Source organism: Lampris incognitus, chromosome 4 (assembly GCF_029633865.1).
Source record: "Lampris incognitus isolate fLamInc1 chromosome 4, fLamInc1.hap2, whole genome shotgun sequence".
Lineage (NCBI taxonomy): Eukaryota > Metazoa > Chordata > Actinopteri > Lampriformes > Lampridae > Lampris > Lampris incognitus.
Genome location: NC_079214.1, coordinates 72,143,512 through 72,168,968, shown reverse-complemented (window position 1 = coordinate 72,168,968; position 25,457 = coordinate 72,143,512). Strand labels below are relative to the sequence as shown.

Genomic DNA, 25,457 nt, shown 5'->3' with positions numbered 1-25,457 from the left:
AAAATTAGTATTTTTTTTAATTTTTATTATTTTTTCTTTTCTCCCTTGTCTGTGTTTATGTGAATGAGGTATATCTGTCATATATTTATTTGTACTAGATGTAATTTCAGAGGATTGGGGGGGGGGTTGGAGACATGTAAGGGAGCAGGGGATGGATGGGAATTATACTAGATTTATTTCATATATTGATTCTGTGATTTGTAAAATGCAAAATCCAATAAATATAAGTTTGACATTTTTTTTGAAAAACATTTATATTTTTTATATTTCAGAAGACCTTTATCAAGAAAATACGCTTGACAAGCATCAAGCATGCCCATAATGTAATGATATCATACTACATCTTAACAAACTTTTATTCATTCATAAGTCTTACTAATAATAATACTAATTCGTAACTGAATAAAAGTTAAAAAAGAAAAAAAAGAAAATAGTTCCAGAGGGGAAATTGACAATTTTTTCTCATGACTTAATAAATTCAAATTAAATGTTGTTTGTGTGTTCTTAGTCGAATTTTAATCTTGTGGAAAATTACGTTTTACAGGAATCACCAGTCTCCTTGGCAACGGTGTTTATACGTCCGCTTACCCGCTGCATGATGTGAGTACCATCATCACTGCCCATGAGCCGTGCTCGAGGCAGGGCTGAGAAAAGTTGGCAGATTGCACTTTGATTATCAAGAGTACTACTATTTTTGGCTGCTCCCGTTAGGGGGCGCCACAGCGGATCATCCGTTTCCATTTCTTCCTGTCTTCTGCGTCTTCCTCTGTCACACCAGCCACCTGTATGTCCTCCCTCACCACATCCATAAACCTCCTCTTTGGCCTTCCTCTTCTCCTCTTCCCTGGCAGCTCCATATTCAGCATCCTTCTCCCAGTATACCCAGCATCTCTCCTCCACACATGTCCAAACCATCTCAATCTTGCCTCTCTTGCTTTGTCTCCAAACCGTCCAACCTGAGCGGTCCCTCTAATATACTCCTTCCTAATCCTGTCCTTCTTCATCACTCCCAATGGAAATCTTATCATCTTCACCTTCACCTCTTATCATCTTCACCTCTTATCAGCTCCACCTCCTGTCTTTTCGTCAGTGCCACTGTCTCCAAACCATATAACATAGCTGGTCTCACAACTACCTTGTAAACCTTCCCTTTAACTCTTGCTGGTACCCTTCTGTCACAAATCACTCCTGACACTCTTCTCCACCCACTCCACCCTGCCTGCACTCTCTTCTTCAGCTCTCTTCTGCACTCCCCGTTACTTTGGACAGTTGACCCCAAGTATTTAAACTCAAATGCCTTCGTCACCTCCACTCCTTGCATCCTGACCATTCCACCGTCCTCCCTCTCATTCACGCATAGGTATTCCGTCTTGCTCCTACTGACTTTCATTCCTCCTCTCTCCAGTGCATACCTCCACCTCTCCAGGCTCTCCGCAACCTGCACAACTATTCCATCTAAACAATCTTCCTCTACATGATATGCAGAGTTTTTCATGGAAATTACTTGGAATCTTTTAGTGATAAATCCATTTAAAATAATATAAAAGTATTGGCCTGACACTTTAAGTGTCAGGCCAATACTAACTAGAAATTCCACATAAGTACATTATATTTTACATGTAGCTGCTATAAAAATATCACTTTAGTTCCTAGTTGGTGTGTCAGGTTGTATGTGCATGTTGGGTCAACATGAGCATGTTCTGAATTACGTTGATGTTACTGTATTACGTTGTGTGTCAGGTTGTATGTGCATGTCAGGTCAACACAAGCATGCTCTGAATTACGTTGATGTTACTGTATGTTTGACTGTACAGGGCGACATTGATGGAGTGAATGCAGAGCCCAATGACAGAAAGGTAAGAGGAGCAAACTCATCACTCAGTATATTGAAGTGATCAGACGTTAGTCATAGCCCTCTTTATCCATAGACAAACACCTAACACAAACAGACATCAGAAGGATGCCTCACCAGTGCAAATGTTTTGACAGCGAGGGTGAGGAGTGTGTCCATTTTAGGAACCTCAGAATTGCATCTCTGCTCTTCACAGATGATGTGGTTTTGTTGGCTTCATCAGAACGCAACCTCTGGCACGCACTGGGGTGGTTTGCAGCTGAATGTGAAATGGCCGGGATGCGAGTCAGCACATCCAAGTCTGAGGCCATGGTTCTCTACTGGAAAATGGTGGATTGCTCCCTCCAGTTTAGGGATGAGTTGTTGCCTTAAGTGAAGGAGTTCAAGTTTCTCGGGGTCTTGTTCACGAGTGAGGGTAGGATGGAGCAGGAGATTGACAGGCGGATTGGTGCAGCATCAGCAGTAATGCGGACGTTGTACCGGACTGTTGTGGCGAAGAAGGAGCTGAGCTGGGGGGCAAAGCTCTCAATTTACCAGTCAGTCTTCGTTCCAACCCTCACCTATGGTCATGAGCTTTGGGTAGTGACCGAAAGGGTGAGATCGCAGATACAAGCGGCTGAAATGAGTTTCCTCCATAGGGAGTCTGGGCTCAGCCTTAGAGATAGGGTGAGGAGCTCGGACATCCGGAGGGAGCTTGGAGTAGAGCCGCTGCTCCTTCGCATCGAAAGGAGCCAGTTGAGATGGATCGGGCATCTGATTAGAATGCCCCCTGGGCGCCTCCCTTTGGAGGTTTACCGGGCACGGCCAACTGGGAGGAGACCCCGGGGTAGACCCAGAACTCACTGGAGGGACTACATGTCCAATCTGGCCTGGGAACGCCTTGGTATCCCCCAGGAGGAGCTGGAGGGAGTTGTTGGGGAGAGGGACGTCTGGAGTGCCCTACTTAGCTTGCTGCCGCTGCGACCCGACCCCGGAAAAGTGGCTGAAGATGAGATGAGATGTATCTAGTACCATGTTGGACTTCAGGACAATTTATTAGGTACATGTATCTAGTACCATGTCGGACTTCAGAACACCATGAATTCATCAGGAGATGCATTCTACTTGTTTCTGACAGTGCAATTATTTTTGCATGCCTATGTCAATTATGGCAGACCAACCTAGACCCACCCAACAGACCCAATAGACCATGAAATGTTACAGCAATTTTAGTTATTAGGTTTTAGGGCCTGTGTTGTGCAAAGTATCTTTAAAATGCATTTAAATGGACTTCATTTCTGAAAAGAGGAAGGCGTCCTGGGTTCAGTGGCATATCATATGTCCAGGTTGGTCTACAGCAACCAACATAACAGGCGCAACAAAAGGAGACACTGCTGGATGTAGACAATCCAAACAGATTTTATCAGGTTAACATGTTTCCACATCAGGATCATGTATACAATATTTACATGATGGCAAGAGTGATGGTGAGCTCAAATACTCTCAAGGCGAGAAGCTTTCCTCTGTTGGACACTGTGAGAAGCTCTCCGTTATCCTACTCCATGTAAACACACATGCCTAAACACCAGACCAACACAAACAATACAGGCAAAGCACATTAACCAAGTAGGGTTTGTTAGCCAACACTGACATTATCACAGTCTACCTTTAAGTCCTAGTGTGAGTCTCGACAGCTCTCAGGACCCCCCACAACCCCTCCTAACACTTTCCATAATTATATTGTGGGTTGTGTGAAGATGTTACTAAGGCAACTGGCGTATAATTCCCTCTCGGCTGTTTTCAAGCATCATGAAAGCTCAGCCTGTTCCTTTTGAAAGATCCTCAGTGCAGCTAAATATATCCCCCTCACCTCTTCAGGAGTTGTGTGCATGCATGTGCTCCTGTTTGCAGATGTTTTGGAGGTTTGAGAAGGTTTTTCATCATCTTGCTGACTGCACCCAATCTTGTATGGAGCCTGCGTTTAACAAAACACAATGACGTGCATCTCATGATTAATTAGCTCTGCTCAGATACTGATGAGATCCTGTCGAGGCTTTTGAGGGCTCGTTGATTAACCCAGTGAGTGATTACAGGTAGTAGCTGAAAGTCACCAGCAGCTCATAATATGTAGAAAACAGTGTAACCCATCTGAGGGGTGGTCACAGGGGGCCGAACACTCATGGCATCACATCGTGCTTTTGTTATCTTTTTTTTTTGCACATTTTTCAACTTTAGCGCCCTATTGTGGTTTTTTTTCCCCTTTTCCCCCTTCCCCTTAGAAATGGTATAGTTAACAGTGAGGGAATGAGTTTCCAGGTCCATGAGTTGCTTAGCAACTAAGAAGCAGCATCAGCTCCCTCATTTGCTCTATTTCTTGTGTAGGGTACAGTTTGATCCACACAACATGACTCACACACATGGAATGTATTAATAAATACGTCTGTCCATCCCGCTCCTTTCTTCCCTCTCCTCCTGTTCTCCCACTCGGTCTCTGTCGTTTTGTTTCCATAGCTGCTGTATGAGGAGTGGGCCAGCTACAGTGTCTTCTACAAGTACCAGCCCATCGGGCTCATCAGGTCAGATCAGTGACCCACACCACGACCTGTTGAAATAGGTCCTCAATGACAGATTTACTGTACTCTGCAGCTAGTTTTATCAGAATGAGATCCACATGTAACATCGTCCACACCTGAAAAACGAAGACTGAAACTTGTCTTTTAAAGGAGGATTTTCACTCTTTAGTTTCCTTCGTAGAATATACACTTTTGTAGTTGGCTGAATCTTTGTGCAGTAAATAAAATTAATGAGGGATGATGTTAATTTCATAAGTTAACGAGGAAGCTCAACATTAATTGCAACTTATCACAGTCATAAATAATTTACTAGTTTGGAATTCTTCCAGGTTCACCAGGGGAACCGCAGGATTTTCAAACTGAAATGACACTGCATGTTTAAATTCAATCAGCTGTACTTAGTCCTCCAAATGATCTCTTTCTAGAACTCTCTCACAGACCATCTGCATATTACATTAAAAAAATGCCCTGTTTATTAATTTTCCTCTTTTCCTATTTTCAGTCATGTACTCGCCCACCAGCCACATTTCATGACTGTGCAAACTTGTTTATTTAGCTTATGTAGGGGATTCATCTCACTCAGGATAACGTATTGCCTCATGTTTTAACACTGTTGAAGTGATTTTTTTATGTCCCTCTGTCCCACAGGAAATATTTTGGGGAGAAGGTTGGTCTGTACTTCGCCTGGTTAGGCGTCTATACCCAGATGCTGATCCCTGCTGCCGTGGTGGGAGTCATCGTCTTTCTGTACGGCTGTGCCACCGTCGACGACAACATCCCCAGGTCAGGATGTGTGTTTATACACAACATCCCCAGGTCAGGATGTGTGTTTATACACAACATCCCCAGATCAGGATGTGTGTTTATACACAACATCCCCAGGTCAGGATGTGTGTGTTCATACTCACGCCAGTCCAGTCTTACACTCCATCTGGAATATATATATATAAAAATATAATCTTACACTCCGTCTGCAATATCTACTACTACTACTACTTTTGGCTGCTCCCATTAGGGGGCGCCACAGCAGATCATCTGTTTCCATCTCTTCCTGTCCTCTGCATCTTCCTTTGTCACACCAGCCACCTGCATGTCTTCTCTCACCACATCCATAAACCTCCTCTTTGGCCTTCCTCTTCTCCTCTTCCCTGGCAGCTCCATATTCAGCATCCTTCTCCCAGTATACCCAGCATCTCTCCTCCACACATGTCCAAACCATCTCAATCTTGTCTCTCTTGCTTTGTCTCCAAATTGTCCAACCTGAGCTGTCCCTCTAATATACTCGTTCCTAATCCTGTCCTTCTTCATCACTCCCAAGGAAAATCTTATCATCTTCAACTCTGCCACCTCCAGCTCCACCTCCTGTCTTTTCATCAGTGCCACTGTCTCCAAACCATACAACATAGCTGGTCTCACTACCATCTTGTAAACCTTCCCTTTAACTCTTGCTGGTACCCTTCTGTCACAAATCACTCCTGACACTCTGCTCCCCCACTCCACCCGGCCTGCACTCTCTTCTTCACCTCTCTTCTGCACTCCCTGTTACTTTGGAACACTCCGTCTGGAATATAAATATAAAAATACTATCTTACACTTTGCCTGGAATATAAATATAAAAATAGAATCTTACACTCCATCTGGAATATAAATATAAAAATATAATGTCACACTCTATCTGGAATATAGATAAAAAATACAATCTTACACTCCGTCTGGAATATAAATATAAAAATACTATCTTACACTTTGCCTGGAATATAAATATAAAAATATAATCTTACACTCCATCTGGAATATAAATATAAAAATATAATGTCACACTCTATCTGGAATATAGATAAAAAATACAATCTTACACTCCATCTGGAATATAAATATAAAAATATAATCTTACACTCTGTCGGGAACATAAATAACAATTTACATAATCTTACACTCAATCTGGAGTATAGATATAAAAATATAATCTTACACTCCATCTGGAATATAAATATAAAGTATAATCTTACTCTACATCTGTGATATAAATATAAAAATATAATGTTTCACTCCATCTGGAATATAAATATAAAATATAATCTTACACTCCATCCAGAATTAAATATAAAATGTAATCTTACGCTCCATCTGAAATATAAATATAAACATATAATCTTACACTCCATCCAGAATTGAATATAAAATGTAATCTTACACTCCATCTGGAATATAGATAAAAAATACAATCTTACACTCCATCTGGAATATAAATTTAAAATATAATCTTACACTCCATCCAGAATTAAATATAAAATATAATCTTACACTTCGTCTGAAATATAAATATAAACATATAATATTACACTCCATCTGGAATATAAATATAAAAATATAATCTTACACTCCACCTGAAATATAGATAAAAATACAATCTTACACTCGATCTGGAATATAAATATAAAAATATAATCTTACACTTCGTCTGAAATATAGATAAAAAATACAATCTTACATTCCACCTGGAATATTAGATATAAGTTATAATGTTACACTCCATCTGGAATACAAATATAAAAATGTAATCTTACACCCCATCTGGAATATAAATATAAAAATATAATCTCACACGCCATCTGGAATATAAATATAAATTATAATTTTACACCCCATCTGGAATATAAATATAAAAATATAATCTTACACGCCATCTGGAATATAAAAAATAATGTTACACTCCATCTGGAATATAAATATAGAAAATAATGTTACACTCCATCTGGAATATAAATATAAAAATATAATCTTACACCCCATCTGGAATATAAATATAAAAATATAATATTACACTCCATCTGGAATATAAATATAAAAATATAATCTTACACTCCACCTGAAATATAGATAAAAATACAATCTTACACTCGATCTGGAATATAAATATAAAAATATAATCTTACACTTCGTCTGAAATATAGATAAAAAATACAATCTTACATTCCACCTGGAATATAGATATAAGTTATAATGTTACACTCCATCTGGAATACAAATATAAAAATATAATCTTACACCCCATCTGGAATATAAATATAAAAATATAATCTTACACTCCATCTGGAATATAAATATAATATATAATCTTACGGAATATAAGATTATATTTTATCCATCCATTCATTATCCGAACCACTTATCCTGCTCTCACAGTCTTGGGGATGCTGGAGCCTATCCCAGCAGTCATTGGGCGGCAGGCAGGGAGACACCCTGGACAGGGCACCAGGCATAATATAAGAATATAGAAGGAGCAGGTTGCTGAGACGCTGTCCAAGGAATGACTCACTATCAGTGAAGTGTCTGTCCAGTACAAGTAATTACTATTCACGTGAGGATAGAAACCAGTCACCAAAACCATCTAGTGGATTCTTTATGAAGTATTCCTTCTGTGCCTCAGAGTTACAAACATATCTAAACATCTCTTTGATTATTCAACTCTGATAACTGTTTCATTGTTTTTTGTTTTTCTTGAAGAGAACAAGATATGCAGAATATTTGTATATCACCTGAATTACGGAGATGCATTTTAAGCATAATCTTACATATTGACCATGTATAATCTAGAGTATCTTCTGTGAACTGATGTAAAAAAGGACTGCTAACGTTTTACCTTTAATGTCATGTAGTTTTTGTTTAAATACTTGAATTCTCAGGGACAGCAACCAAAGACTTTTGGATGATTGTAGAAATTAATTCAGAATGTCAACCTAAACTCTGCTTACATTGTCGCTCTCATCCCTCACCATCCATCCATGGCCTCTGCACCCTGTGTTAGTATGGAAATCTGTGACCCCAGGAACAACATCACCATGTGCCCGCTGTGTGATCAGGCCTGCAGCTACTGGAGGCTGGTCACAGCCTGCGGCACCGCCCGAGCCAGCCACCTGTTTGACAACCCTGCTACCGTCTTCTTCTCCATTTTCATGGCACTCTGGGGTGAGAGAGCACAAACACGCACACACACACGCGCACGCACGCACGCATGCATACGCGTGCGCACACACATTTTAGTTGCACTTTGGCACGGTTTTAGGATTTATGCAAATGGTAGCACAACATATTGAGTAAAACTGCCCATTCTCAACCTTAAGAGAGTCATCTGATGCTGAATAAAAGAAAAACACCTCCAGTTATGTTGACTGGAGGTTGTTATATCATGAGCTTGTGTTCAGGTGTCTGCAGGATGTCATATGGTGACCTGAGTCCCACCACCACCTCTGTCTACCTGTTATCCATCCTACACATCCAACTACTGTACAGCAGTCCTTGTACAATTATTTACTTCTGGGTTTGGGGGTCATACATTTTTAAGAAATGATTTTGCTCTTTGCAGCGATTGCTAGTGGTGCGAGAAAGCAATAGAGAAAGCAAAATTTGAGGTTAAGTGCTATGCCATCACCATCTGACAGAAATAATCTCGTTTTCATTCCAATCTAATAATTCTATTTCACATAGTCATCAAAGAAAACCGTGTTTGATGTTTTCAAGTATAGGGAGGTAAAACGTGTTTGATGTTTTCAAGAATAGGGAGGTAAAAGTGATGTTTTCAAGAATAGGGATGTAAAAAGTGTTTGATGTTTTCAAGAATAGGGAGGTAAAACGTGTTTGATGTTTTCAAGAATAGGGAGGTAAAAGTGATGTTTTCAAGAATAGGGATGTAAAATGTGTTTGATGTTTTCAAGAATAGGGAGGTAAAACGTGTTTGATGTTTTCAAGAATAGGGAGGTAAAATGCTTGCAGAACATCTTAGTGATACTGACATTGCTGTTAAAACATTGTAACAACCCTTCAAACACAACCACACACACACACACTGGCTGACAAACACAATCTGTCTGTCTGCCTGCCTATCTGCCTGCCTATCTGCCTGCCTGTTTGTCTGCCTGGTCTGTCTGTCTGCCTGCCTATCTGCCTGTCTGTCTGTCTGTCTGTCTACCTGGTCTGCCTGTCTGTCTGTCTGTCTGCCTGGTCTGTCTGTCTGCCTGTCTGTCTGTCTGCCTGCCTATCTGCCTGTCTGTCTGTCTGTCTGTCTGTCTGTCTGCCTGGTCTGTCTGTCTGCCTGGTCTGTCTGTCTGGCTGCCTGCCAGGCCTGCAGCATGTGCAGCCTGCAGGACGGCGTGCAGACAGGAGGGGCTCAGACATGTGGGCCACGATGACTTCTTTACATGAGACCAAGCAAGAGTCTGGATGAGTCTTGGAGGTTCCAAGCCAACTTTGTGTCAGTACATCCATCTGAGCATGTGTGGGGAGAGTGTCCCAGTGATTACAGAGATCAGTCAGGCAGGAAGTAAAGCGCTTTATTATAGGATCCTACAGAGACTTACTTACAGTTCTGGACTGCCTTTTCAACGGTGCTGAGATTGAACCATTTTGAAAAGTTGAACTTTTCAACTTTTAAACGTTACCTATAGGTTTTGCTGAATTATGCATGTTTCTAGTCGCACATGTGACCTTTTTGTTTTGGGCGATTTAGCGGTGATTTTCATGGAGCATTGGAAGAGAAGACAGATGAGACTTAACTACATATGGGACTTGACGGGCTTTGAGGAGGAGGAGGTGAGACACTGGAAAAACTCTGCACACCCTCAACATGCATTAAATGCATCATAAGCCATCAAAAGTAACATTTTAAACATTATTTTGTTTGTGAAATAAAGTGATAACAGTGAATATTGGCTGTCTGGTAGTTAGCCATACTGTATTCGCACCCTGTCGTGTTTCAGCCGTCAGCAACATTTCCAACATTGACAACCCACAGCCCTGCTTATTCCCTTAACAGCAATGTACAATAAACTCCTAAAAAAAAAAAAACATAGAAAAAGACTCATCCCTATTTTGTCTTTAAGGAGGAGGAACAGGTCAGCGGCAAACAAGTAGATGAGACTGATCAGAAACTATTCATCAGAACACTGTCAATTAGTACATTTAGTCTACACATACAATACATTTGACTTGGGATACTTACAAAAGATACTTAGGATAATATACAACATCAGAAAGTAGAATATCTAAGATGTAATTTATGTGATAGAATATCTTAGCACAATTAAGTTTGCCAAGTAAGAGATGAAAGTTAATTCAGTGATTAACATGGATCTTCCACAAAGAAAACTAAAAGCTAACTAACAATCTCAAAGGGAAAGCCGTCACAAAGTGAGTCTGTAGTACTGATAGGTACTGAGTATTGCAGTGGTAAAAAGGAAAATAAAAACACATTTTAACATTGGTAATACGTATATTAACATGATATTAATATAAAGATCTGAAAATATTGACTTGAGCAGGTGGTTTTATTTACCGTATAAACTGGACTGTTTGTAATAACAGTATGTAAACATGACTGACATGTTTTCCTTGTTTTTGTATGCATGTGGTGCATTCTGCAGGAAGAGCATAAGGTTTGGAACCAGTTTCACCTTTTCTTTACTATGACTTTATTTCTTCCACTTCAGCTGATCATTTTAGAGCCTTCTGCAGATGCTGTTAATTAATGCTAACCCTTCCAAACTTCTCAAACTATCTGCCTTCCTCTCCCTCAACTCTCCTCTTCACAGCCCCACTTCCTTCTTCTCCTAAAGGTGCATCCTCATCTCTGCTGCCTCTGCTGGTCACGCCCTGTCATTACAATGGGCTCTGTTTCTATCTGCTCAGCAGCACAGTTTAGTGCAGTGTTTCTCAACCGGGGGTCCGCGGACCCCTAGTGGTCCGTGGTGTAATTGCAAGGGGTCCGTGAAAATAAAATATCTTTAAAAAAAATATCCTATGACATTTATAGAAATAGGATTATTTTACTCAAATGTGACTGAGACCTTTATCTACCTAAACTATAAAGGGTAACGGGACTTTTTTCTCTAATTACATCTGTTTCACAAGTGTAATTTATTGTATTTTAATAAGAGATCTCGCTCCCGTTTGCATGTTAAAAGTTACTGAATACATATTCTGTTGTGTTACATATATCTGAAAGTTACTGAATACATATTCTGTGTTGTTACATATATCTGAAAGTTGCCGAATACATATTCTGTGTTGTTACATATATCTGAAAGTTACTGAATACATATTCTGTTTTTTTACATATATCTGAAAGTTACTGAATACATATTCTGTTTTGTTACATATATCTGAAAGTTACTGAATACATATTGTTTTGTTACATATATCTGAAAGTTACTGAATACATATTCTGTTTTGTTACATATATCTGAAAGTTACTGAATACATATTCTGTTTTGTTACATATATCTGAAAGTTACTGAATACATATTCTGTGTTGTTACATATATCTGAAAGTTACTGAATACATATTCTGTTTTGTTACATATATCTGAAAGTTACTGAATACATATTCTGTGTTGTTACATATATCTGAAAGTTACTGAATACATATTCTGTGTTGTTACATATATCTGAAAGTTACTGAATACATATTCTGTTTTGTTACCTATATCTGAAAGTTACTGAATACATATTCTGTTTTGTTACATATATCTGAAAGTTACTGCATAAGAATTCTGTTTTGTTAACTATATCTAAGTTACAACTGAAAGCTCTTATTTTTGCCCCAAAGAGTGAATAAATGCTATAATGCAATTTAAAATGCAGTTTCTACAGTTTCTATCAAATTGCAACCCCCTCCCCCAAGATCAGGTGGAGGGGGGGTAGATCAAAAATACGCAGGGGGTCCAGGACCCCAAAAAGGTTGAGAACCACTGGTTTAGTGGACAGTCTGCTCTTACCCTCCCTCCTTTACCCCTTTATAGCCCTTCTCTCCCTCACACTCTTCTCTCTTCTGCCTCTCCTCTCCTTTCCTTTCATGCTTCCTTTTTCCCTCTTTTAACCTGTCTCTAAATCTGCAATAACTGCTTATCCGGTGTCTTAATTTCTCTCAAACCAATTTGTTTCAGGGGCAGGTCTACCTGTCTGAACAAGTTTTAGCCTTTATGTTGCCTTTTATTCTTTGGCAGGTCAGGATTTCTGTCTGTATTTAGGCTTTTTTTTTTTGTCTTTCTACCTGTCTGTCTTTCTGTCAGTCTGAGACATGGACCTACAAGGCAGAATAGACCCTTTAACCTTCCTCAGCTTTCTGTTCTAGTGCGGTGACTGCCTGCCTGGGTGAACTCTGCCACTTCTAAAACATGTTGTGGTATTATACACTTCAACTGTTTCTCTTCGCTTGTCATGTAGTGCTCATGCCCTGTTAAGGTTGCATTTACTTAAGCCAATGATGTGGATTTACTTCAGGATTGAAGTATTGAAAACGCATTGAGCTGGAGGTGAACGGACCTTGGTTTTTGATTTCCTAGTGATGGGTCACCTCATTTCATAGTGATGGGCCACCTTGTTTCCTAGTGATGGGTCACCTCATTTTCTAGTGATGGGCCACCTCGTTTCCTAGTGATGGGTCACCTCGTTTCCTAGTGATGGGCCACCTCGTTTCCTAGTGATTTGCCACCTCGTTTCCTAGTGATGGGTCACCTCGTTTCCTAGTGATGGGCCACCTCGTTTCAGTTCATTTTTTCATCCGTTCTAATCCTGCATAAGATCCCTTCCTGCTGTGGTAGCCTGCACTCTCTCTGACTGATTATACACATTACATGGCGTAAGACCACAATACTATGTTATGTTTTGGCTTAAAGTATAATCTAGCTTGCTTTATATCATCCGTTTCAGGAGCACAACAGAGCCGAATATGAGTTTGAAGTCATGCAGAAGACCATGAGAGTAGAACATGCCACAAAAAAGGTAAATTAATGTGTTGTATGTTGCTATGTATTTCAGCCAACCTGGAAGAAAAAAGTTCTCGTCAGTGCAAGTAATGTTTGTATGTATATATATATATGTGTGTGTGTGTGTGTGTGTGTATATATAAATGTAGAAAAGAAACCTTTTAATACATAGCAGTACAAGCTTGTTTCGTGCGTCGCGCACTCGACGCACAAAACAAGCTTGTACTGCTATAGATAAGTTGTTTTTTTTCCTACATCTATATTGATATTCCGCTCCTCATTAGTTGAGCGCTTTTATCAACACCATAGCGGGTTCAAAAAAACAAAAACAAAATGCTGTATATATAAAACGGTGTTAAAAGAAACACTCAATGGTAGGGATGTTGTGTTTTTATGTTTCGCTTGTCTGCTCTTTCGGCTGTGCTCCGGAGCCGCTCCACTAGATGATATACATAAAGTCCCCTATTGGATGTTATTTTATTTTGTTATATTTTAAACGTATGCTATTTCAACAGTGCCCCGGCCCTTTAAGCCCTTACTTAAAGCAAGCCCCAGTCCCTCCCTCATGCGTTGTGATGTTTCTGATGTTGCCTTTCAGTTGTTTTCTATCCTCCCATTGGTGGCTGTGCACCATAACTAGGGGCGTGGTACGAGGCAACATAGCATTTATTCGTTGTGTGTTTTTTTCTTTGTTTAGCCACCTTGGCAGCTGATGAGTGTGTGACGCATGAAACAGGCTTGTACTGCTATGTATTAAAGTTTTTTTTTCCTACATCTATCTTAATATCCTGCTCCTCATTTGTTGAGCACTTTTATCTACACCATTGACGGTTTCCGGGAAAAAAAAACAAAAACCCTACTCTGACCTGGTAAGAACGCTGGCTTTCCTGCCAGAGACTGCGGTTTAAACCCCAGTTGGGACGAGTCTCCAGTAAGAGTCCGCGGCTTAGACTGCTAATGCTATACAAGCCAACTACCTCAGACAGGAGTGAGAGTAACACGAATAGAGTCATACCGGCTTGGACATCGCCGGGTTTATCAAGGTCTGTGTCAGGTGTTGGGGAACCAGGACCACCTGATGAGAAATGGGCTATTGGAACAAGACATTCATGGACAAGGGCCAAGATCCTGGAACTGATGGAATGCTACTATAACAGCAGACCCCTGGAGAGGGGCTATATGAAGTGTGCATGGAAACTTTGGACCAGTAGGAGATATACTTCAACACTGACTCAGAAGCAGCTAGCAGCTCAATGCTCGAACATCAATAGAAAGAAGCTACTGCCACGACCTGAGATGGAGAGACTCCAACAGGATGATTATACAGTTCAGCACCCTGAATGGCCATCTAGTAGGCAGAAGATATATGAGGACAGACTCCAACCAGCTAAAACAATCCTACCAGCCATGACAGCTGATGCTACTGAAGTTCAAATGAGAATCATGGCCAGATTAAAGACAGTCAACCCCCGGGCACGGCTTCCACAACTCAGTGACAAAGTACCACCACAAAGCCTGCTTGCAGATGTGAACACAGTCTTACACAACATCTCAACTGCCACCATAACAGAGACCAATGAGCTTCTATATGCCCCTTCAACCGTAATCCATTAATCTGTAATTGGTTAAGCTCATTTGGGAGAGAGACAGTGGTGTTGATAGCCACACTGGGTTTAGATTTATAGTCAATTATTGCCTGTCCCCTACCCCCACATACACCTCCCACATGCACTGCGAGACACAGCAACTATAGTTATTTTCCAGTTTGTCGCTATATTACCTTTTAGCCACTTTGATGGTTCTCCTTAAGTCAAACTTGGATTTTCTTGTAGCATTCCTTGTCCCCCGATTTAAAAGCAATGGTATGCTCCCTCAACGTCAAGAAAATGTTGCTGTTAATCCAGGGCTTCTGGTTGGGGTCGGAGTGAATAAACCATAAGGGGATAGAGTTATCCACACAGAATTTAACATAGCCAGTGACCGATTCAGAGTACTTGTCCAAACTCAAGGCTGAATCCTTGAAGATTGACCAGTCTGTTGATTCAAGATATCCCTGAAGTTTAGATTTGTGTTCTGTAGTCCAGCACTGTAGTATCCTCACAGTGTGCTGCAAATACTTCACTTTCTACTTTTAGGCAGGAAGCAAGAGCACTGACAAGTGGTCAGATTTCCCAAAGTGAGGTCCTGGGATAGACCTGTAAGCTGCCTTGACCATGGAATAACAATGGCCGAGACTCTTATTGCCTGAGATCCCAAGAACAATGCTGTCTGGAGCTATGCTCCTGGTAGGGTTACCCATGGTGGTAAGGTCAAGGAGGAGGTCCCTGACAAAGAGCAATCCAACCAACACCTCAACGGTGGAACAGGCAGAAGATGATGGTTGACTTTAGGGAAGCATCACTATGGCTGGGAGGAAGGCAGATGAAGGCTGCAGCAAAAATGGGCCTGTAGTATCCTCACAGTGTGCTGCACGCACTTCACTTTTTACTTTTAGGCAGGAAGCAAGCACTGACAAGTGGTCGGATTTCCCAAAGTGAGGTCCTGGGATAGACCTGTAAGCTGTCTTGACCATGGAGTAACAGTGGCTGAGACTGTTATTGCCTGAGATCCCAAGAACAATGCTGTCTGGAGCTATGCTCCTGGTAGGGTTACCCATGGTGGTAAGGTCAAGGAGGAGGTCCCTGACAAAGAGCAATCCAACCAACACCTCAACGGTGGAACAGGCAGAAGATGATGGTTGACTTTAGGGAAGCATCACTACGGCTGGGAGGAAGGCGGATGAAGGCTGCAGCAGAAATGGGCCTCCAGTCATCTTGGACTCCATGCCACTGGTTCCTGACCCAGATCTGTCAAGAACTGTGTGGTGGCTGTCTATGCACCAGTCTCCCTATATTAAACAAAGTCATGCACAGGTGTCCTCTATTAAGGGAATCAACCCTAACATCCCGGATTAAGTCCTATGGCATCCGGCAAGTGGCGACGGGTGCAGGATTTTGAGATCTGGAAGCACCTAGTCGTGAGCCAGCGCATCAGGCGTTGGGTGCTAGACTCAGTTGCTGGGCTCTTGGAATGAGGTAGAAAGAGCCCTTCGGTAGCTGCGCCCATGACTGAGCAGCCCTCTTTAGGCTCCACTCTGCTCACCCCATCTGTACAAAGGGCTAGAAAAGGTCCCCTAAAAATAGCCTGCCGCAAACCTCCTGACTGGATTATCGCATCCAAAGGGATCACCGCATACGGTCAGAAACACAGAAACATCAGTAAAACAATTTAATCTAATCTAGCGGGAACTTTGGAGCCTGGATAGTGTGCACACTGATGGATAGTGCAACCAGTAACAGACCGAAGAGGAGAACTGTGATCATCAGTAGAGAACTTGAGAGATGCTGGATTGACATATCTGCCCCTTCTGAAACCCAACAGGCAAACTAAGGGCAACTGAAGGAGGAGAAGGGTGGCTACACTTTCTTCTGGAAAGGAAAAGCTGCTGATGAGCCCAGGATCAATGGTGTTGGGTTTTCCATTAGGAATGAGATCATCAGCCACCTGTCTAAACTTTCTGTGGGGATCAGTGAGTGTCTCGTGACCATCTGTCTGGTGCTTGCCAACAACCAGATGGCAACAGTTGTGAGTGCCTATGCCCCTACTTTATACTCTGATGAGGAAGTAAAGGACGCCTACACCTGCTTAGATGAGACAGTCAAGAATCCCCAAGGAGGATAAGATTTTTCTCCTAGGAGACTTCAACGCCATGGTCGGCCGGGATCAACACCGCTGGAAGGGCACTATAGTAAAGGAAGGCATCGGGAATATCAACTCCAACTGATTTCTGCTTCTTATCAAATGTGTTCAGTACGACCTCACCATCACTAACACTCTGTTTTGCCAGAAAAACAATATAAGGTATCTTGGAGACACATAGACTCTGAGGTCAACCATTGGCCGAGTTGTGCCAGTGATGCTTACGCCAGACTCAGGAAAAGAGTCTTTGAAGACCGACACCTTAAAGGCCCAAACAAAACTTCTGGTCTACAGAGCTGTTTTTCGCCCCACCCTGCTTTATGGAGCAGAGTCATGGATCACCTAAAGCAGCCACCTGAGAGCCCTGGAAGAAACCCACCAAAGATCCTTACGAAAGATCCTGAGGATAAGCTGGAAGGACAGACGCACCAACATCAACATTCTGGAAGAAGCCAACATGAGCATCACCACCACAATAGTGCAGCACCAACTCTGATGGACAGGCCATGTCATCCGCATGTCCAACACGTCTCCCCAAACAGATCCTATACTCCCAGCTGAAGGAAGGTCAGCGAGCTCCTGGTGGGCAAAAGAAACGTTTCAAGGGCAGCGTCAAGACCAGTCTGAAGAAATTCAGCATCACGTCGAGCAACAGGGAACACATCGTACTGGATAGACACTCCTGGAAGAAAGCCATGCAGGAAGGAGCTGTACATCATGAAATGCAACTCCACTGTGCCACAGAGAAAAAGCGACAGCACCTCAAGGAGAGAAAGAAAAAGTCTCAACCAACACCACCAACCACCACCACTTTCCCCTGTGGATCGCAGATCGGCCTCTACAGCCATCTGAAGACCCACAAGTAGACAACACAACTGAAAGGACAGTCATACTCACCTTGAGTGACCACCAATGATGATGACCAACCACTTGATATTGGTGTTATGTGATGCCTCATTTTCCCATATATCCTTCCAGTATCGCTCGGTCTCTGCTCTGGGTGGGTCTGATGTTGTTCCCTTGTTGCGCTACACTGGGAGTACACTTTGGATGGTTCTTTGAGCAACAGATCATTTACCCTTTTGGCTTCTACTTCTCTCATGTATTTCCTTTGCCCTGGCAGCTAGAGCTGTGAGCCTTTGCTTGGCAGTTTCCAGGGCCTCACTAAATGGACAGCTTGCTCTACGTCTTCAACCAGGGCCCGTCTTTCATCACACATTTCTACACCTCTGTTAACTGGCTAACATCTCTCCGTGCTGCTTTGATTTTGGCTTCCAGCCTTCGCTTCCATGGGGGGTACTATTGGTGACCTATATTCTTAATGGCATACCCAAGCAGTGTGACATTTGAGTAAGTTACACATACTTTTTAAAACAGGGGACACCCATAACTTTTAAACTGGGGCTGTCCTGGTCAAACTTGGATGTGAGTTACTCTGCTGTAGGCCCAATATTGGATGGTTTTCACATAAGCTAAAGATGAATGTTCTTGTTTTGGTAGTTCCCAGTATAGATTCATGCAGTAAGCAAAAATTTACCGTCAGAGAACACGTATAAATGCCTAATAAAGGCCAACACTGATTAGTGATTTTGGATTAACACTGATGTGTTTGAATAACAAATAGAAATAGATTTTAAGAATTACAGTATAACGTTGAAATGAATAGAACTTGTACTGATCCTTTGGTACTAATTAGTCTAATCCGGGACTCAATTGTGTCTTGTTAGAGTCAGTGCTAATTCGGTATTAAATAGTGTCTTAAAAGTGGTTAGTAAGTGTTAATTCTATGTTAACTGGTATCCAATTTTTTGTCTAATTCCATACTTTCTATTTTGTCACTAAATAGTGTCTGGCAACAGAAAAGAAATGGACAGCTAAGAATGCAGCTCTGTAAGCAAAATCTGCCCTCCTCTATGGCAACATCGTGGGCCAAGCCCAACACGAAAGAGGGGGCTTGGGGCTTGGCAGAAAAAGACTACTGGAACAAGGCATCCTCACTAGAAAGATGGAAGTTGGTCATGGCCGAAATCCACCAACAGATGGAGTCAAGTAGATGTGCCAAGGCTGTGTTGCAAGCTAAACAAAGCCAGTGGATGAGATGGGAGTGTGTGGAAAAACATAAGATAAGCTGGAAGGACATGTGGGAGTCAAGCAGGATACGTTTCCTCATTCGAGCAAACTACTATGTCCTTCCTACCTCTCAAAATCTCACATCCTCACTGGGTGTAAAGTGAGCCTCTCCCAAGGACAGTATAACCGGAGACACAATCAAGTGCTCAAGTGCCTGGCAGCAGCTCTGTAAAGCAGGAGAACAACCAAATGCCTTACCACCGAGAACAACGAGCATGGTTATGCCATTGCCTTTGTTCAGAAAGGGGAACGGGAACAAGGGAAGATTCCACCAAGGGCCAGGTTTGGAAAGCTGGAGGCAGCCTGGGACTGGCAGATGCTGGTGGATGTGGGCCAACAGCTTACAGTTCCATCAGAGATAGCAATCACCAATGTGAGACCTGATCTAGTCCTGTAGTCCAACTATCAGTGTATGGTGTATTTTATGGAGATCACAGTCCCTTGGGAAGCTGCTGTGCAGGAAGCTTCTGAAAGAATGGAACTGCGATCTACAGAGCTTGCATTGGAGGCGGAACGGCAGAGCTGGAGAGCAAAGATCTGCCCTGTAGAAGCTGGATGTCCAGGCTTCATGGTAACATCAACTGTAAATCTGATGAGGGACCTGGGGATCAGCGGAGAAGCCCTATGCCAGGCCATCAAGAAAACATCAACGGTTGCAGAGTGGAGTAGTCAGTGGCTCTGGCTGAAGAGGAAAGACCCCAGCTGGTCTCCTAAATAAACCGGCTAGGCAGATGCAGGGGGGGGTGGTTCTGAGATGTCAGAATGCACCGCTGAGCCTACTTGAGACATGGGCACAGTCAGGGAAACATTGATGAAAGTAGGAACCCACTTGACAACCCCAATGACATGTCTGCCCAGCCTTTCTCAACATCAGAGTAGCATAGGTCAGAACTTATGTTGGCACTGGGAGCATGGAAGTTTAAGAGGTGGTACTTTGGATTTTAACATCAAATCCTGTGTATTCAAAAACATTCATCTTCTGACTGCTGTGAATAGAATGGCTGACAACAAGGGAAAGACCATGTGACTGCTGGAAAGACAGCTAACAGGAGGAAATAGACCCCAAATGGGGCTGGCATGGGCTAGCTACCTATGTCAGCAGGATCCGATACTACTCAGTATTTTGGAGACACGCGCTAAAGGCTATGAATAGAACTAAAGAAAGAACACCCTCAGAGTCTGTGAGAGTGGGGGCAGAAGAAGACTCTTGGATGGATAATGTGGCTATAGACGCAGAAACAGACGTGACCGTGATGAAGACAAGCACTCATCATCGGCATCTGAGAAAAGGCTTCAGGTCTGTTTCTGTGACTTGAGGAAAATAACATCTTCAAATGCCTCAAAATACATCAAGGAAAGAAAAGGTGCTCAAGGAAGGGAAAACAGGGACCTCGCATTGATAAGTACTTCCTGAGAAGGTAACACAGGGAGGTAACACAGGGATTTGAACCAAGATCCCCGTGTTGGTAGGCAACAGAATAGACCACCATGCCACCCAGATGCCCTTATGTGTGCTTTCTGTTATTTAATTTGGACTCAGCCATTCATTGTCACCTAAAAGAACATATGTGTCCTTCACTGCTGATATAGAAAAACTGAGTTTGTGTTATGAAAGGATAAAGATTTCTGTTCTGTAGGATTTTGTCTCTACCACACACAACCAAACACACACACACCAGCAGTTTTCCCCTGCACCAAGATCATTTGTTCCTGCTAATAGTGTCATGGAGACATACACTGTGACACAATTGTTGGAGCTTGCTGACCCAGTAGGCTTACATGTACTGGGGCTGCTGCAGCAGACAGCCAGCTAGAGGGTCCAGTTAGCCATGGCTGAATGAAGCCACAGACAGGGTATGTTTGTGCACATGGGTTATGATTTTGTCTGTGTGTATGGTTGTGTGTGGGTGCGTACGTGTGTGTGTGGGTAACAGGGTGAGAAGGTGAAGCTGACATGTACAGACAGAATGCCAGCCTACCTGACTACTGTAGTAATGATGGGCTTCATGGTGAGTCTTCCGCTAAGTCTTTCTGTCTGAGGAATGTCATCTTAAACACTCAGGTCATTCTGATTTTTCCCTTTCAAAAGGAAATACGAGACTGTCCTCCAACAAAAAACGACCCCATAGGTCATTTGTACAAGCAGTTTATCACAACCTATAGTTACCTTTTAAAGTTAAGCGATCTCTAGCAGTCGTGCTGACAATAGCAATTAGTTACTATACTAGACGGCGAAACAACACAAAAACGCACTGACTACATATTCTGTTGTTCTCACATTGTTTTTATCACTATTTACTGATGACTTACCTTTATTACCCTATCTGTGATGCGCTGTAAAAAGGATGAAAACAAGTAGATAGAAACCCACAATGCACAGAGGCGGAAAGTGTCTGTGGCATTTCTCCTGCCATCGGTAGGGACACTAATTTAGGAAACGCTCCTGTGGGTCCTATTAGAGGGTATACGACCTATATGTGGTCATGAGGACTTGTTTTTTGCTGGAGGACAGTCTCATAGGAATTCCACCAAGAAGGAAAGTATGAAATCCTCCACATTCATTTGCACGTATAAGAATGTAACTCTGCTTCAGATTCATGAGTACATTTCATTTCTTGAGGCAATAATATGAAAACATAAAAAGATTGAGCTCTTAACTGCAAAGACACCATTTTACCAAACACTGTAATTATATTGCCCTTTTTTGCTTCCCTTTTAGATAAGTGTGACATTTGCAATTGTCTTCGGGGTCATCTTGTACAGGATAAGCATTAAGTCAGCACTACACATCAGTTCCTACCCAGCAGCGCGGTCCAACATCCGTGCCACGGTCAAAACAACAGCTGCCATCATCAACCTCATTGTCATCATCATCTTGGATGAGATCTACGCTGCCATTGCACGGTGGCTTACAGTGCTGGGTGGGCATAGATCAGAATTCACTATTATAAGAAATTATTCAAATAAAACTAGAAGTTAGTTTACCTTTTATAATAGAAATGGAGATTTTTAAAGGTGCTATATGTGGGATTTCAAACATTATTATAGCAGCAAACAACTATTTGCTATGTAAAGCGCTACAAGTCCTCCAACCCATACAACCATATAGGTCGTATACCCTCCAATAGGACCCACAGGAGCGTTTCCTAAATTAACGCCCCCACTGGCGGCAGGAGATATGCCACAGATACTTTTCGCCACTGTGCATTGTGGGTTTTTATCTACTTGTTGACATCCTTTTTACAGCGCCTCATAGACAGGCTGATAAAGGTGAGTCGTCAGTAAACAGTGATGAAAACACCGCGAGAACAACAGAATATGTAGTCAGTGCATGTTGGTGTTGCTTCGCCGTCTAGTATAGTAACTAAGCTTGCTGTTGGCAGCGCGACCGCTAGATGGCACTCAACTTTAAAACGTAACTATAGGTCGTAATAAGCTGCTTGTACAAACGACCTATGGGGTCGTTTTTTGGTGGAGGACAGTCATAAAGCGATAGTGGTGTAGTGGCGTCCTGAGTAGAGAATGACGTCACACTCCGTCTGTGTGTGTTGTCATCGGAGCTTCTCTGTTCTTTGTTTTGGAAGCCGGTTTGGCCGCGCCTGCATGCTAGTGCATCCCGCGTGCATGTTAGTGCATGTGAGGTAGCTAGCATTAGCAGGTTAGCTAGCAAGATAATAAGTGGCATGAATTTAGGTCACTCAGAATAGCTCCTTACCAAACTGAATGCGTTGCTAATGTTAATAAAGTAGGTGTATACTTTAACGTGCACGGATAAATAGACTTGCTAGCCATCGGCGACTGGTTAACATAGTTGCCCGTGGTGCGGGAGACCCGGGTTCGCGTCCCGGCTGCAGCGGTTCCCGGGTTGCCCCCTGAATTTGCTACATTGGTGTCAGAAGTGGGATGGTGAGACTGTGAGGCCATCGGAAGTGCGTGCACCCAGAGGCGTGAGGGAGCTGATATACTGATGCACGGGGATGCGCTTCCCGAAGGAGGGGGGGGCAGTGTAATGTGCATGGATAAATAGACTCTCTAGCCCTTGGCTAATGGGTCGGAACCTTTAGTCGACTGGTTAACGTAGTCACCTGTGGTGGGGGAAACCCGAGTTCGTGTCGCAGCTGTGGCGGTTCCCGGCTGCCCCCCCCCTCGTATTCGTTACAATACTGTAAAAATCAATATTCCAGCTGAACCAAATGAAATAATAGCCAAGAAAGCGAAGGATGGGTGGATGGGGAGGAACACGAAGGGAGGAGGGGTTTGTTTTGGTTCGGTCTGAGATGCTGGTGCTGCTGGATATCCTATATAGCACCTTAAAGTCAAGTGATATGATGCTAACTCATAAACAGCATTTATTAAATGCTACAGAATAAACTTAAGAGTATGTACAATGGTCAAAATGCCACTTGAAGTCTTATTTCACACTCTGAGAGTCATTATAACTGTTGCTTGTGATAGATGGAAATGCATTGACACACAAAATTATGAAGAAAAATATTAAGTATTATTAAAAAGGAGGAAAGTACAAGACGTATTAAAAGAGGGGAGGAAAATCTAGATAAATATTAATCCCTGCTTTCTGTTCTCCAAACTGGTCTTTTTCAGAGGTTCCAAAGACAGACAAGAGCTTTGAGGAGCGCCTTATCTTCAAGACATTCATCTTGAAGTTTGTCAACGCCTTTACTCCCATTGTCTACTTGGCCTTTTTCAGGGGAAGGTAAAACTCATTGATTCATCCCAGATTCAACTAAATAAATATGTCTGTGTTATTTAGAGTTGGCTTTGGGCCTTGCCGCTTATGTGCAGAGATTTCTCCGGGTTCTCTGAATCTTGTGATGATATTATGGACTGGAGATGATGAAATCCCTAAATTCCTTGCAGTTGTACGTTGAGAAACGTTGTTCTTAAACTGTTGGACTATTTGCTCACGCAATTGTTCACAAAGTGGTGAACCTCGCCCCATCCTTGCTTGTGAATGACTGAGCCTTTCGGGGATGCTCCTTTTATACCCAATTGTGACACTCACCTGTTTCCAATTAACCTGTTCACCTGTGGAATGGTCTAAACAGGTGTTTTTGAGCATTCCTCAACTTTCCCAGTCTTTTGTTGCCCCTGTCCCAGCTTCTTTGGAACGTGTTGCAGGCATCAAATTCAAAATGAGTGCATATTTGCAAAAAACAATAAAGTTTCTCAGTTTGAACATTAAATATCTTGTCTTTGTAGTGTATTCAATTGAATATAGGTGGAAAAGGATTTGCAAGTCATTGTATTCTGTTTTTATTCACGTTTTACACAACGTCCCAACTTCATTGGAATTGGGGTTTGTAATTGGTCTTGATGGCCTGGTCTTGATGGCCTTGTCTTGGGCAGCGATGATGAAGCCCTCTGTTTGGGATTTCAGCCCAGCTGTTTTGAGCCATTGGTTGGTCATATGTTGGTCTAGGCAGGGAGACACCCTGGACAGACAGCCAGGCCATCACAAGGCTAAAAACTCTTCCGTGATTTCAAAATTGTTATTAATTCCTCTGACAAAAATTAAGAGGTGTGCAGTGTCCTTTATGTCACTGCTTTCATCCAGTGCTAACGAATAAAACTTAAAGGATTCTGCTTTCTTGATTAACCCACAAGCCAAGTCTTCGTCAATTAGTTCTATATGGCGAGTCACTGTTCTGCGCGATAAGCTTATGTTTTCACATTTGCTTTTGCTGTCTGGACACAGAAGACTTGCTGTCGCCACTTTACATTCTTTCAAAAACTGTCCTTCAGAGAAAGGCTTGCTCGCTTTCACTAATTTACATGCCAGGAGATAACTTACCATTGTGTTGGACTCCTGAAATGTAGATTATCGGGTAACAATATTTTGCTGAGTCTATAAATTGGCTGCTAACCTCGAAGCTGTACTCGCCCTTTCTTGGGATGACAAATTGCTAGCACAGTTAACATGCTTTGTGGAAAAGTATTGGCTGATATTGCATTCCTTGAATACCGCAACTGCAACGCCATATGTCTGATTGCCTTTGATCTGACTTCAGTTAGAAAATATTTTAACGGCCACTTTCTTAAAAACCCGGCTCTCGCTGTCGACTTCGCTTCTTTGGTTCGCTCATTTTATGAAAGTAGGCGATTACTACATGCTCTGATGCTCAATCTACTACTACTACTTTTGGCTGCTCCCGTTAGGGGGCGCCACAGCGGATCATCCGTTTTCATTTCTTCCTGTCTTCTGCATCTTCCACTGTCACACCAGCCACCTGCATGTCTTCCCTCACCACATCCATAAGCCTCCTCTTTGGCCTTCCTCTTTTCCTCTTCCCTGGCAGCTCCATATTCAGCATTCTTCTCCCAGTATACCCAGCATCTCTCCTCCACACATGTCCAAACCATCTCAATCTTGCCTCTCTTGCTTTGTCTCCAAACCGTCCAACC

General features: G+C 42.4%; 1 protein-coding gene across 1 annotated transcript in view; it reads left to right on the top strand.

Annotated features, from left to right (window-relative positions):
* ano1a (anoctamin 1, calcium activated chloride channel a) overlaps positions 1 to 25,457 on the top strand; it is a 159,407-nt gene that overhangs the window by 99,850 nt on the left and 34,100 nt on the right. Inside the window, exons 8-18 of the mRNA XM_056279425.1 lie at positions 545 to 600; positions 1,815 to 1,856; positions 4,343 to 4,407; positions 5,053 to 5,187; positions 8,213 to 8,373; positions 9,911 to 9,993; positions 10,824 to 10,835; positions 13,111 to 13,182; positions 20,969 to 21,043; positions 21,754 to 21,955; positions 23,637 to 23,748. Coding sequence (XP_056135400.1) covers positions 545 to 600; positions 1,815 to 1,856; positions 4,343 to 4,407; positions 5,053 to 5,187; positions 8,213 to 8,373; positions 9,911 to 9,993; positions 10,824 to 10,835; positions 13,111 to 13,182; positions 20,969 to 21,043; positions 21,754 to 21,955; positions 23,637 to 23,748 — 1,015 coding nt within the window. The remainder of the gene's footprint in view (positions 1 to 544; positions 601 to 1,814; positions 1,857 to 4,342; positions 4,408 to 5,052; positions 5,188 to 8,212; positions 8,374 to 9,910; positions 9,994 to 10,823; positions 10,836 to 13,110; positions 13,183 to 20,968; positions 21,044 to 21,753; positions 21,956 to 23,636; positions 23,749 to 25,457) is intronic.